The 12,763-nt window shown below is 48.4% G+C and overlaps 1 protein-coding gene across 1 annotated transcript in view; it reads left to right on the forward strand.

Annotated features, from left to right (window-relative positions):
• Agrn (agrin) overlaps window positions 1-12,763 on the forward strand; it is a 32,768-nt gene that overhangs the window by 5,152 nt on the left and 14,853 nt on the right. Inside the window, 1 exon segment of the mRNA XM_013119997.3 lies at window positions 7,049-7,096. Within this exon segment, the coding sequence (XP_012975451.1) occupies window positions 7,049-7,096 (48 nt within the window).

Raw genomic sequence — 12,763 nt, forward strand, 5'->3', positions numbered from 1 at the left:
GTTTGAGTGAAAAGTTGACTGCAGAATGGACTTGTCTTATATTTGGGCTCACGGAGGTAGCTTTAGGGTGTGGGCTTTGCTTGCTGGAATCAATGGGTGCGTTTAGGTGTGTGACAGGCAGGATACCATTGGTTCTGTGAAGATGGCCTCCCTTTAGGCAGTCAATAGGCAAGATGGAGCTGGTAAAAGTTACTCTTGACTTTTTCCAGACCTATCCTACTTTCCTATCCCTACCCAGAGAAGATGCCTCCCATCTCCCCTGTCAATTAGAAATGGGGAGGGTGTTTTGAAACCACTTCTGTTACGTGGATCTTTCTGAACAGAGCAAATTCTGTTCCCACCTGCTTGAGTCCTCATGGTAATCCTGCTGGCATGGGAACCCCTATTGCAAACCACAGGAATTGAGAGACCAGTACACTGACCCAGGTCTACTCTCAACCTAGTTCAGGTCTGTGGTTACTCATTAGTTCATACAAGCTAAAGTAGGAGAGAATAGGGTGGAGGTATTCAGAGAGGAAGTGGAGGACACACTCTGGACCACAGGTTTACTGATTGATAAGGACCCTTTACTGTTTCCTATGCCTGGATGCTATGAAAAAGAGGCAGGAATCACAAAAGGGTAGAAAGAAAACATCTGTCTTTTTTTTTTTCTCTTCCTGTGAGACTCAAATCAGCTGTTTACCTCAGGGAGGAAATAGAGCCCTAAATTATTGAAACCTTGGTGGGCTGGACTAGGGGCTACCACAACAGTCGTCATAGTAATCCTGCTTATCTGGGGCAGTTACCAGCTAGAAGAGGACTCTAGGCCATGTGTGAACCATGTTGGAAGCTGAGAGAGCTGCTAAGGTCTGTGGTGGAGGATGGAGATCAAGGGATCTTACCCCTCCCATCCTCAGCACAGATCCTGAGAATTTCCTCTGAGGAAGGCCCCCTGCAGGGGCAATTTACCAGGGAATAGAGATGGCTCCTCCCAGGCCTGGAGGAAGGGAAGACAGGGAGGCTCTATCCTCACAGGCTGGGCTGTTTCCAGCTGTGTGAACTTTATATAGATATGTATGTCTAGTCCTGCAACTGGGGGATGGAATAGTTGTCACTATTTTGGTTTTTCTGGGTTTATGTCAAAGTGGTCAGGTTCTGGTTGCTGTCTTCACGTGCATGTGAATCTCAGCATCTGTTCACTGTTGGTTCTGTTGGATCCAGTTGTGTTGGAGGTCCAGGGGCATCTTTTGTGAGCTCTGCTTCTAGGATTGATTGAGGCGTATTGCAAACATTTAAAATGAGGGATATGTGAGGGCTGGAGACCAGGGAACTTAGTCACTGACCTTTACAAGCCTGTCAGACCTGGAGGCTGACATACCCCTCTTCCTTCCCTCTGCCCTCTATCTATTGCTAGCCTCGGGTAAATTTGAGAGCACCCTTGACCACAACATCCTAGGTCCCAGAAAATAAAAGGCACAAACACCATATTGGTAGAAGGGTTGAGATATCTGTCCCCTACTCTGGAAAGGAAGCCGTCAGATGTAAGGAGTGTGTTGTGATGTCTTCCATCATTAATTCCATCAGTTCCTTCTTGCACATGTCCAATACCATTCTACAACCATTTCCTATAGGATTTCGTGGGGCAACTGCTGTTGCTGGCACCCTCAATGGTGTTTTGATGGCTTCCCAAGGAGCAGTGAGTTGAGATAAAGGTAAATGAAAGGACCAGTAGTAGGTGGTTGCTGCTACCTGGGAAAGAGAGTATGAGAAAAGGAGAGGACTACTCTCCAGCAGCTTGTCCCTGGCTGAGAGAGCAACCTAATCCCTTTCTAGGCTGGCCTTCCTGCCTATCTGCTGATCCCAAGCATTTCTCCAATAGGAAAGCTCCTCCTTGCTTGCCCCAGCCTCCTTCCTCTCTGCATCTGTCTCTGCTCCCTCCTTCCTACACCTCTAATCAGTCCTTTGTCCCCCTTACTGCCTTTCCTTCTCATCCTAATAACTGGCTGCCCACCACCTCTATGAAGCCTTCTGGAACTAAGCCTGTGCCATTGGGCCATAGGACCCCTGCTGTATTCACCCCTATCCTGTATCTGATGTCTCTACTCTAACTCAGCACAGCTGGAGTATTAAGCAGGGTACCAAGGTCTCCTGACTCACCAAGCATTGATCACATGTGGGTATCACCTAGCTCCTTCCTTTTCTTCCTGGAGATAGGTAGGTCCTGGCAAATGGATACACCTAAAGAGCAGGAGGGACAGCATGAATGTCCCTACCCTCACTGCTTTTTCACCAACTCAACTAACTGCTCTTGCTCTTGGTCATTCTGGAAAATACCCAGGTCCATATGGAATTCCCCAAATCTGAAAGGTTTAGGATATGTATTAAAGACTCTGACCCTGTGACAACTGTGATCCCACTCATCACTTGGTCAATATGCAGATTTCACTTCACCCATCTGACCCTCATTTGAAACTGCCATGATGTCTTCTGGAAGTCAGACAGACACATACTTAGCTTCTCAGAGAGGTACAGACCAGTTGATTAGTTTGTCAAACAGCCCAAGGTTGATGAGCCTAGCCAGCCAAGGAATGGAAAAGGAGCAAACTGGCAGCATATTGGCTACTCTAAAAGACAGTGCTATTGTATCCCAAATTATAATTTAATTCATCCACCCTGCAAAGCAGGATAACTGTCTAGGTGGGTGGGTGGGTGGGTACAGATCTGACCTAGGCCTGAAGCTGGCAAGAAGAACTCTGGAGGCCCCCTCATGCTGGCAGTTTACCAGGGCCCAATGCCTCTGTCCTGCTGTGTGGTGCCTATTATTTAAGGCTGAGGGGAGGAGGGGAGAAAGAGAAGACAAGGTACAGTTTGAGGCCAGACACCAGAGGTCTAGGATGGTACTGCCCTGCCCCCACTGGGGCAGCCAGAACTGAATCCTTCAGATACCTCTGTTAACCTGAGCAATGCATGCCTAGAAATCCCCACCACCAAAGAGAGCTGGTGAGCCTCACCCTGGCCTGACCAGAGGTCAGAGGGTGGGGCATGTCTACTTGCTGGGTGAGACCTATGCATTGGAGAATGAATGTGTGCTGAATGTCCGGGTACACAGCTTTTTCCGTGGGCTCCTTTCAGTCATCCAACCTCTAATTCTTTACCTTCTTTTCTAAGGAAGTTGAAGACTATTTAGAAAGAGAGAAGGAGTTATCTGCATGAGAATGGGACCAGTGAGCTTACAGGGACTGGACTCTGTACCTTCTCCAGGTCCCATCCCCCAACCTCCTCTGGTCCTGAGAAGTACCAGAGCATAGGGCCACACCCATCATACCTGGGAATAAGAGACAAGCTTTGTGTTACCCAAAGAATATCTAGTGTGTATGCTGGCAGGTGGGGGATTTGATTCCCCCAAGTTTGAATGACTGCTGGAAAACAGGAGTACTTAGTGTCTTGGCTCATATGTGTGGTTGCATGTTAGTAGGGTGTGATCCCAGAGGGTTAAGTCTGGATCTGCATCCTGTTCATTGCTGGGCATGAGCCTGCTGGGGCAGTCTAGGCTGAATGATTTTGTCTAAAGATCCCAAAATAACTCCAGTAGCCTGTGCTCCCCTCCCCCCACTGGCCTAGAGCCTCAAAGGCTCTTTGTTTTTTGAAGGCATCCTGCCCCTGCAGGGGGCTCAGACACTGACTGGGGTTTGGTGCAGCCAGGATGCCTGCCTAGTTAGTTCCCTTTCCCATGGCTAGGCCCAGTAGACCTCAAGCCCCATTCCAGTGTTGCCCAGGACTGCCTAGAGCCCCATATGAGCACTGAAAAAATTATTGAGACCTCTTCAGTAGCAGATCTCAGGGTTTCTGCTTGATGAATGGGGGTAAGCAAAGGCTACAGCAAATTTCCCAAGATCAGTTTAGGCTTATCTGCCAGCTCTTGCCTGGGGTTACTACTACTGCTGGGACCCAGACCTCCAAGACTCTGGTTCCTATGCTTCCTGTAGAGAGCACACTGGGAAATTCCAGAGCTGAAACAACCTATCCAATACTATCCTGTGGCCTGTCGGGTATTGCCTAGGGTGCTTGTTCTCTGGTACTTTCTGTGGGGCAGTGAAGCAGACAGGAGATGTATATGAGCTGTGCTGGGCTCTCCAATTCTAAGTTCTCTTGGCTGTCTAGGCCAAAACCTGACCTGGGAGCTAAGAACTCAGACCCTGTTCCTGGTACTAGGGGAGCTAGCATCACAGGAACTGCCTTTGTCACTGGCAGTGCCAAGGTTGAGTAGGAGGCATTCAGGGCCAGAGCTCCCCTGAGGAGAAGGTGAGGCCATCTGGAAGTGGAGTTTCCCAGTAGTTAGATCTGGTGCTGACCTAGACTGCATGCATAGGACTCAGAAACCCTGCTTTATTTTGGGGTTTCACGCACAATTTCATTAGAAAATTCAGGGTTAGGGTCATGGGTGACAAATGAATGACCCAGTGGAGGATTGCATTTTGTGCCATGTCAGGGGATAGAAAGAAAGGCTTGGAAACAGAGAAGATACAGTGTTAACAGCTGGGGTAGAGAAACCTGTCTGACAGATCAAAATGGAGTGGGCACAGTGGGGCAGCCAAGTGTCTGACCAGAGGGGTCTTGGAGAGGTTTCACCTGTAAGTAATAAGGAAGTGGTGCTATTTCCAGTTCAGTGAATGCAGGGTCGTAGTGCCCCAAGAAGGGCTGGTTGAAGGATGAAATAGAGGAGCCCCACAGACAGGCCAAGAGCTCCTGGTATAGAGACATGTGGTTCTCTCAAGATGAACTGGATGAGGTTTGAAAGTAGCCATCATTGGCTGAAAATTTGGACTTGCTGACAACAGATACAGAAACCTGGCTAGACGCGTTGTGGATACTGTAAACCTGTTAGTATAACCCAAGTGTGTGGGATGGGGGCTGTTAGTGTGATTTCAGCTGAGATGAAGACAGCAGGAGAGTGGCTATGTCAAGTGGGGTTAATGAGAACCTGCATACTCCCCAAGTGTATGGTATATGCAGGGCTCCAGGAGAGGAGCCCCCTCACAGAACTTAGGTAGACTGTGCTTCTATCCCAAACCCTTTGCCCCAGATGGCCCTACTGGAGTCTGCAAAGTATCTTGGGGATAAGGGTGTGCTACAGAGTCGGGTTCAAGGGATGGCAGGAGTTCCATAGCTATTCACATGGACTTACTTACATGTTTTCTCGTTGCTGGGGAGTTGAGTGAATGGGTGGCTTAAGATGTTACCAATTACAAGGGGGAAAGGTAGGTGGGGTGATTTCTGAACCATCACTTCACTCTCTAGCTTGTACCCATCTGAGCACCTTATATGCCATTTGGGAACCCCACCTCCTGGCCAGGGCAGAGCCTGCAGGATCAGAAACAACAGGCACTGGCACAATGCACGCATAAGAACAAGCAGACCAGATCCCAGAACTCAGTCCTTCCTACAGGCCTCCCTTAGTAGGACTGCCTCTGTCCACACAGCAGCTTCAGCTGACCCTCCCACTTGGCTGCCTCCTCAATAGCCTTCATGGGGTGGGGGTCAGGCAACTGCCTCCTCTCCAGGCCCAACCTGTGCTACCCTATGAAAACACTTAGCCCACTCTTACTTCTCCCTTGTTCTCCAGTTTCCAGACCCATTGCCCTCCCATCACTTGCCCTCTCCCTTCGTCCCTGCCCTCTTACCAGCATCACCACCAACCCTCCCCAAGCTTCTGTCTCTACCCAGAGCTGTTCTGTCTGTTTTGTACATCTTGCATCCTGGTCTTAATCCACCCCAGCCTCTTTGCTCCCAACTGCGACTCCCTGTGGACGCTAGAGTCCCCAGAGACATCTTCCTTTGTCTATGCTCACCGCCCCCGCCCTCTCAGCTTTCCTCACCCTTCGCTCATTGCCCCAGCCCAGCGAGGACAAGAAGAGCAGCACTGCCTGCCGTCAGTCCGCTGTTGCTGCCACCGCCGCTGCTGCCATTGCTACTGGAGGTGGGCAGGCGCCTCCGCGATTCTTTATTCTCTCTCCAAAGCCAAGCCGTTGCTCCTCCCGCTGCTGCTGCCATCGTGCTCCCGCCTCTGCTAGGCAGGAGCAGACAGGCCCTGCACCGGCGCCCCTGCTCTCTGGGGCCTTCCCTGCATTTCAGATTCCAGGGGCTACAGAGGACAGCACTGGCTAGTGGGCGGAAGAATTGTAGCCAACAGGGGTTGCCTTGGCTCTCCATCATCGTTTGCCTGCTTCTAAGCTCACATTTGGGATTTCTACTTGGAGAGAATTCTGCTTATCTCCCACCATGATCCTGGAGGGCTGGGGAGGGCCTGGTGCTCCCCCAGCCATAACTGGCTAAACTTTGAGATCACAGCTACCATCTGCTGCTCCAGGGAACCCAGCATGGGGGGAGTAGCTCCGAAGAGGCCTAAGGGCACTCCATAAGAACCCCCACACCCAGGAAGTAGGCTAGAACTGTATCATGCCTCCTCTGCTACTGGAACACAGACCCAGGCAGCAGCCTGGTGCCTCCCTGCTGGTTCGGTACTTCATGATACCCTGCAACATCTGTTTGATCCTGTTGGCTACTTCAACGCTGGGCTTTGCGGTGCTGCTTTTCCTCAGCAACTGTACGTGGCTGCTGGCTGTACCCTGTTCTGCTTACTGAGCCCGTCATCTCAGTTACCAAGGGTTTCAGGGCAGACAGGATCGTATCAAATCCAGGGGTTGTTTTAGATGGGACACCTTTTCCTTCTGGGTATTGAATCGGGCACACTAAATTCCTAGACCTCTTATAACCTATTCTTAGGCTTCTAATGGTGCTGCAGAAAACTCTGTGAGAATTGGCAAGGGTGCATCAGTGCTGGGTTTAGGAACAGGGGCAAGAGCTGGACTTAGACAGAGAAAGCAGGTGGCTGTGAAGTTCAAGGGGCAGAGAAAAGGTCAGGACCTCTTCTGTCTGTTCTGCCTTGGTCAGAAACCTTCCCAGCCTTGCTGATTAAACTGGAGCCTTGAGGAATGGTTGTGAGTGAGTAATATACCTGCTCAAAGGAGCCTTGTTTTTTGTTTTTGTTTTTGTTTTTTTTCTCTTCTAGACAAACCTGGAACCCACTTCACAGCAGCGCCTCCTATGCCTCCTGATGGTGAGTGGTGGTGTTTGGGGCAGGTGGTTGGCACACTGATAATGGGGGTGAAAACGGACATGGTTACCAGGATTAGGACTGTTTTATAGAGTGTACACCAGGTGTATTTGGAGTAGGAAGCTAGACAAGGGAGCCTGGATTCTTTCCAGGGAGTCCACGGGGACCTTTAGGTGCTGGCTAATGCTCCTGAGCCGGACTAGTCTTAGAACCTATAAGTTGAAAGATGAAGTCAGAGGATTTGTGTGAGGTTTAGTTGGAGCACTAAGGTCTATTTATGGAGGGATTCCTTTTCTTTGTCTTTTTCCCTATTCAGGAAAGGGTGGGGCTGGAAACAGAAGCACAGAAGGGAAAGTGGGCTGGGTAGTGGGGGAGGGCTCAGTAAAGCTAGTGACAGCTGTTTGAGGGCTAGAGGGCCTAGGTCTGCCCCTGAGTTGGGGGAGGAAACAAATGATGGAAGGGACAGGCTGACCTTTTTTATGGTATTGTGGGCTGGGGCCAACCCTCCCAGTGGGCCTGCTAATGTGTAGTCTTCCGTAACTAAGCTAATGATAAAGAGAAGAGGAACTGAAGGTGTTACAAAAAAAAAAAAACCCTAATACTACTAGGGGTAGACTGTATCTTAGCTAGTCGAGCCTGGCTCCTTGCAGCAAGTGGGGTACAGTTTTTATCTCTATTCTGCTGTCTGGGCACCTGACTAGTTTTATAGAAGTCATATATCTGGTGTTACCTTATGAGTGGCAAAGCCATGGTTTCTGGGGTTTTTTGTTTGGGGTCAGGAGTGAGACAAGGTCTCTATATAGCCTTGGCTGTCCTATGATTCACTATATAGACCAGGCTGGTCTCAAACTTAGAGGTCCTCTTGTCTGTGTCTCTCAAGAGCTGGAATTAAAGGTGCATACTACCATGCCCAGCCACGGTTTCTGTTTTGATCAGGATATGGGTTGTGGGGACATAGGGAATCCTAAAATTGAGGTTGTAGGTATCATTCTGAGAATAGACCCTGTCATTCTCTTTCTAGGAAGCAGCCCTGGGTTACATAGATAGTTGGGGTTACTTCTTGGGTCTTGGGAGTAGAAGAGATATCCTGGCACTGGCAGGGCCTCCCTCCTTCTGTCCTATACTGAGAAGTCAAGGTTATGTAGGACTCTCTGGGGGCCTCAACAGTATGTAAAACCAAGTAGGGATTTTCTTTGGGAATGGGAAGCCCAGATATCCAAAAGTAGGCTCTTGATGCAAATGCAAGATGTCACAGGGTCTCTCCTAACTTTTGATGGCCAAATGGGGAAAGGTCATCTGTAACCAACTGCCCTTTATTCCCTGAGTCTATAGTGCTAGCAAGCTGGTAGTGTGTTTTTTGACGCACTTGGCCAATAGGCTTTTGGTCCCAAGAGCTGCTAGTTGGGCAATGTTGGGGTATAGTGGGAATGGAGTCTGATAGTGAGTGATAGGTGCTTCTGACCTAACACTAGGCTCTGTTTTTTTGGCCCAAGTCTTTGTCCCTGACACCAGTGTCCTTCCTTGGGCCGCTCCCCTAGAGATCTGGAAGGCCCTTTAGAATCCCAAGCCCAGACCAGGTTGTGGTAAGTTGAGGCTATACCCCAAGATGCCTCTGCCTGGGAAGTTATTATTAAGGCAGTAGGTAGTAGTGACCTTCACTGTTAGTAGAGTTGCAGAGACTATTGACTGGGTTGGTAGATGAGTAAGTAATCTGCCTATTGGTCTGGGAAACTGGAGGAAGTGACTATCACTTCTCCACATTTTTTAAAAAGGAACCAAAGTAGACCAGGCAGTGGTAGCGCACGCCTTTAATCCCAGTACTCAGGAGGCAGATCTCTGTGAGTTCGAGACCAGCCTGGTGTACAAGAGCTAGTTCCAGCCGGGTGGTGGTGGCGCATGCCTTTAATCCCAGCACTCGGGAGGCAGAGGCAGGCGGATCTCTGTGAGTTTGAGGCCGGGCTGGACCGATAGCTTCCAAAACAATACAGAGAAACCCTGTCTCGTAATACCAAAAAAAAAAAAAAAAAAAAAAAAAAGAGCTAGTTCCAGGACAGCCTCCAAAGCCACAGAGAAACCCTGTCTCCAAAAACAAACAAAATAAACAAACAAACAAAAAAAAGGAACCAAAACACTCCCAGTGGGGTGGGCTGTTAGTAGGTAGAATGTGTTCTTTGGTGTGGTGCATATGGTTAGGTCTGAGTGTTTACAGACTAGGGGCAAGAGGCCTAGAGCTGTCTACCTGCTTTCAAGGTAGGCTCAGGGGGAAGAGGTCTTTTTCTTGGTAATTTCTGCTCCTTCTGAAACCCCAAAAACTCCCAGATGTTTTCTTTCCCTTATACACACTGCATTCCTCTCAATTGTATATGCAGGGCCCTTACTGATATCCAACATTGACTTTGTACACTTTAGACACAGGCCATGAACACAATACACACAAATAAATACTCATACTACATATAAATGGACACAAGCAGGCTCATGGGCATCCATCTGTTCCATCTCCAACCTACCAAAGACTAGGAAAGAAGTTAAATATACTCTCTACCACCGTGGTAGATATAAAAAGTACAGGATGCCTCCAACATCACATGGAAAGATTGCATGACTAGGAAGCTAGGAGACCATAGAGAAGTTCCACGGGGGGCTAAGGAGAATACTTACTACACATTAGCAGGCTTAGAGACTGTTGACTCATAGGTGCCCAGGTATGCCACCTGTATTTATGAGAGGCAGTATGGGGAAGTGACCAGGAGCACAGATGGGGATGAAGCTAAATTCTGATGTTTATTAGGAATATGGCTTTGTCAGGAAATCTCACTGAACCTCTGCTTCTTTTCCTGATATATGGGCACTGCATGATGATACTTTAGTGGTGGTGCCTGAGGTCCAGAGCTATTAAAACAGCTCTGCTTGCTGTAGTAATGTGCATGTGTGTAATTACTTCATCCATACTTGTCTGCAGGTGGTCTCAGATTGGGCCTGTTCTAACATTTAGTTCAGAAACTTGTCTTGGAGCCGGGCGGTGGTGGCGCACACCTTTAATCCCAGCACTCTGAAGGCCGAGACAAGCAGATCTCCGAGTTCAAGGCCAGCATGGTCTATAGAACGAATTCCAGGACAGCCAAGGCTTCACAGAGAAACCCTGTCTCACAAAAAAAAAAAAAAAAAAAAAAAAAAAGGAAAAACAGAAACATATCTTGGCCATGTGTGGTGGTGATGTTCACTTTATTTATTTATTTATTTTTTATTTTTTGGTTTTCTGAGATAGGGTTTTTCTGTGTAACAGTCCTGGATGCCCTGAAACTTGCTTTGTAGACCAGGCTGGCCTCCTACTCACAGACAGAGATCTTCCTGCCTCTGACTCCGAGTGCTGGGATTAGATGGTGTGCATTTTTAATCCCAGCATTCAAGAGGCAAAGGCAGGTGGATCACTGAGCATGAGACAAGCCTGGTCTACAGAGCAAGTTCCAGGACAGCCAGGGCTATAGAGAGGAAACCCTTTGTCAAAAAAAAAGGGGGGGGGGGAATGAAAGGAAAAAAAAATTGTCTTGAACCTTTGTGATCTCTTGGTCCAATGGGGAAGGGATACACAAATTTTAATAAAACAGGTATCACCATGGTTTAAGGGATCATTCTTCTTTCTTATTGTTGTTTTGCTGAGACAGAATCTTATAATTGTAGAGTTATGTGTGGGTCTTGGTGGGTGAAGGAATAAATAACTGCCTTTGGCTGTGGATTTGAGACCTAGGGGAGACTGACCAAGCCAGGTAATTAGATAGAGAAGCCCAAGAAGTACAGACAGCCAAGGAACTGGGTGCCAGGCACAGACCCAGAGACTGGACCTAGGGACACCTTGGTCAGCAGCCAGCAAGCATCAACTCTGCCTCAGAAAGTATTTGTTGAATTTGGTATGAAACCTTTGGGGTACTTGAGTAAGAGAAAGCCAAATGTTAGGATGGTACAACAGGGAAAGAGAATACTAAGTGGGAGAGAGCTATTGACCAGGCATGAAAAGAGACCACTGGTGGACATAATATATGTTTATTCTGAGCCAAGACAGGGAAGACTGTTGGTACTAACAACCCTATTATTGTATGCTCTTCCCAATACTTGTCCAGGGACCTCTTCTCTTAAGTTTTGCAGACATTAGCAAATCTATAGCTCTGATAAGTGCTTACTGTCCCCATTTACAGAAAGGAAAGGGGGTACCAAGGCGCAGTGTGGGAACACTTGGCTCAAAGAGCTGAGGAGGGTAAACACAAACACAAGCAGGTCATAGGGAAGGCAGATTCCTATAATTTCACCCTTCTCTGGTGGAGGCAAAGCTCCCCAAACAAACAAGAGAGACTGGGCAAGCCATTGCTATGGCAGTGGCTGGCTCCAGCCCCAGTGCACCCTGTCCTCCTAGGGGATATCCAAGACTGCTTCTGGTTCATTTCTGAGCATGATGTGAGGTGATGATAGTTATACCCAATTGATCTAGGTAGCCGTAGTACTTAAGAGGCCTACCAAGCTCATGGCCATTTTCCCAGAGATTTTCAGTCCCTATACTGTACTTAGGAAGGCTTCCGCAATGAGTATCTGAACTTTGAATATATACTAGTGCCCACTTTACTTGTGGGCTTAGTGAACACCAGGCCCTTCCCCTGAGCCAGCTTCATAGACTGCTGTAGAGGTTCAGCAACAATGTGTGGGCTGGACACTTGCAACACCGAGAGACAATGTGAGAAAACTCTTGTGTGAATGGGTCTGTAGGACTGAATATAGGAAGCAGTTGCACTGAGACAAGACTCAGGACTTGAATGAGGACATTTTCTGAAGTAAGGGCCAGACAGACAGAAGGGAGGCACCTGTGGGATTCCAGAGAGACCTATGCCACTGCCAACTTAAGTCTGAGTAGGATTATAAATAGAAGAAGCTGACTATGGGGGCCTTGGAAGGTGAGGGGAGTAAACAGAAAAGAGTTTGAGGGAGGAGAAAAGAGAAACAGAATACAGGTTGGGGCAGGGCAGGACATTGTTCTTCTGAAGGTGAGAGAGACCTACTAGAGAGGTGGTGGGGGAGGGACCAATGAAAGGAGGGTTAGGTCCATGTGAAACAAGGTTCCAGACTCCCAGTAGGGCCCATCAGGCCTGGAGGAAAGTGAAAGAGGCTGGGGGGTCCTTAGAAGACTGTGAAGGTAGTCCTTACCGAGAAGAAGCAGGAGTCAAGTGGATATAGAAGCGACCCCCAAGAAAGAAACCTGAGACGAGGTTGGTCTGGGTTTTGTGGAGTAAAAACAGACAAATGAAACACTCACTGCCAGCTATATGTCCTCACTCAGATCCTTCAAGGCCTTTCCAGCAAAACCTCAGGAACCCACCCACACTGGAGCTGAGCACTGAGGCTTATGTGGGTGGAGCTAAGGCATCTACAGCTGGGACCCTACTGCTATGTGTTAGAGTCTATGAAGACGTGCTGGGAGTAAATGCTTTTGTCCTGTTGTCAGGATATGAACGAACTCTTTATAGTGGCAGAGTGTGGGGTAAGGGAAACTGCTTTCCCAGGAGCCTTTCAGGGTAGGGTTGAGCATGTGCATTGCTGTCTGTCAGTTGTAAAATGTATGTGCTTATGTGTTTGGGGTGAGCTTAGTCATGTGAATACTTAAATATGGATCTTTCCATGAGATTT

Source organism: Mesocricetus auratus, unplaced genomic scaffold (genome assembly GCF_017639785.1).
Source record: "Mesocricetus auratus isolate SY011 unplaced genomic scaffold, BCM_Maur_2.0 Super-Scaffold_100042, whole genome shotgun sequence".
Classification (NCBI taxonomy): domain Eukaryota; kingdom Metazoa; phylum Chordata; class Mammalia; order Rodentia; family Cricetidae; genus Mesocricetus; species Mesocricetus auratus.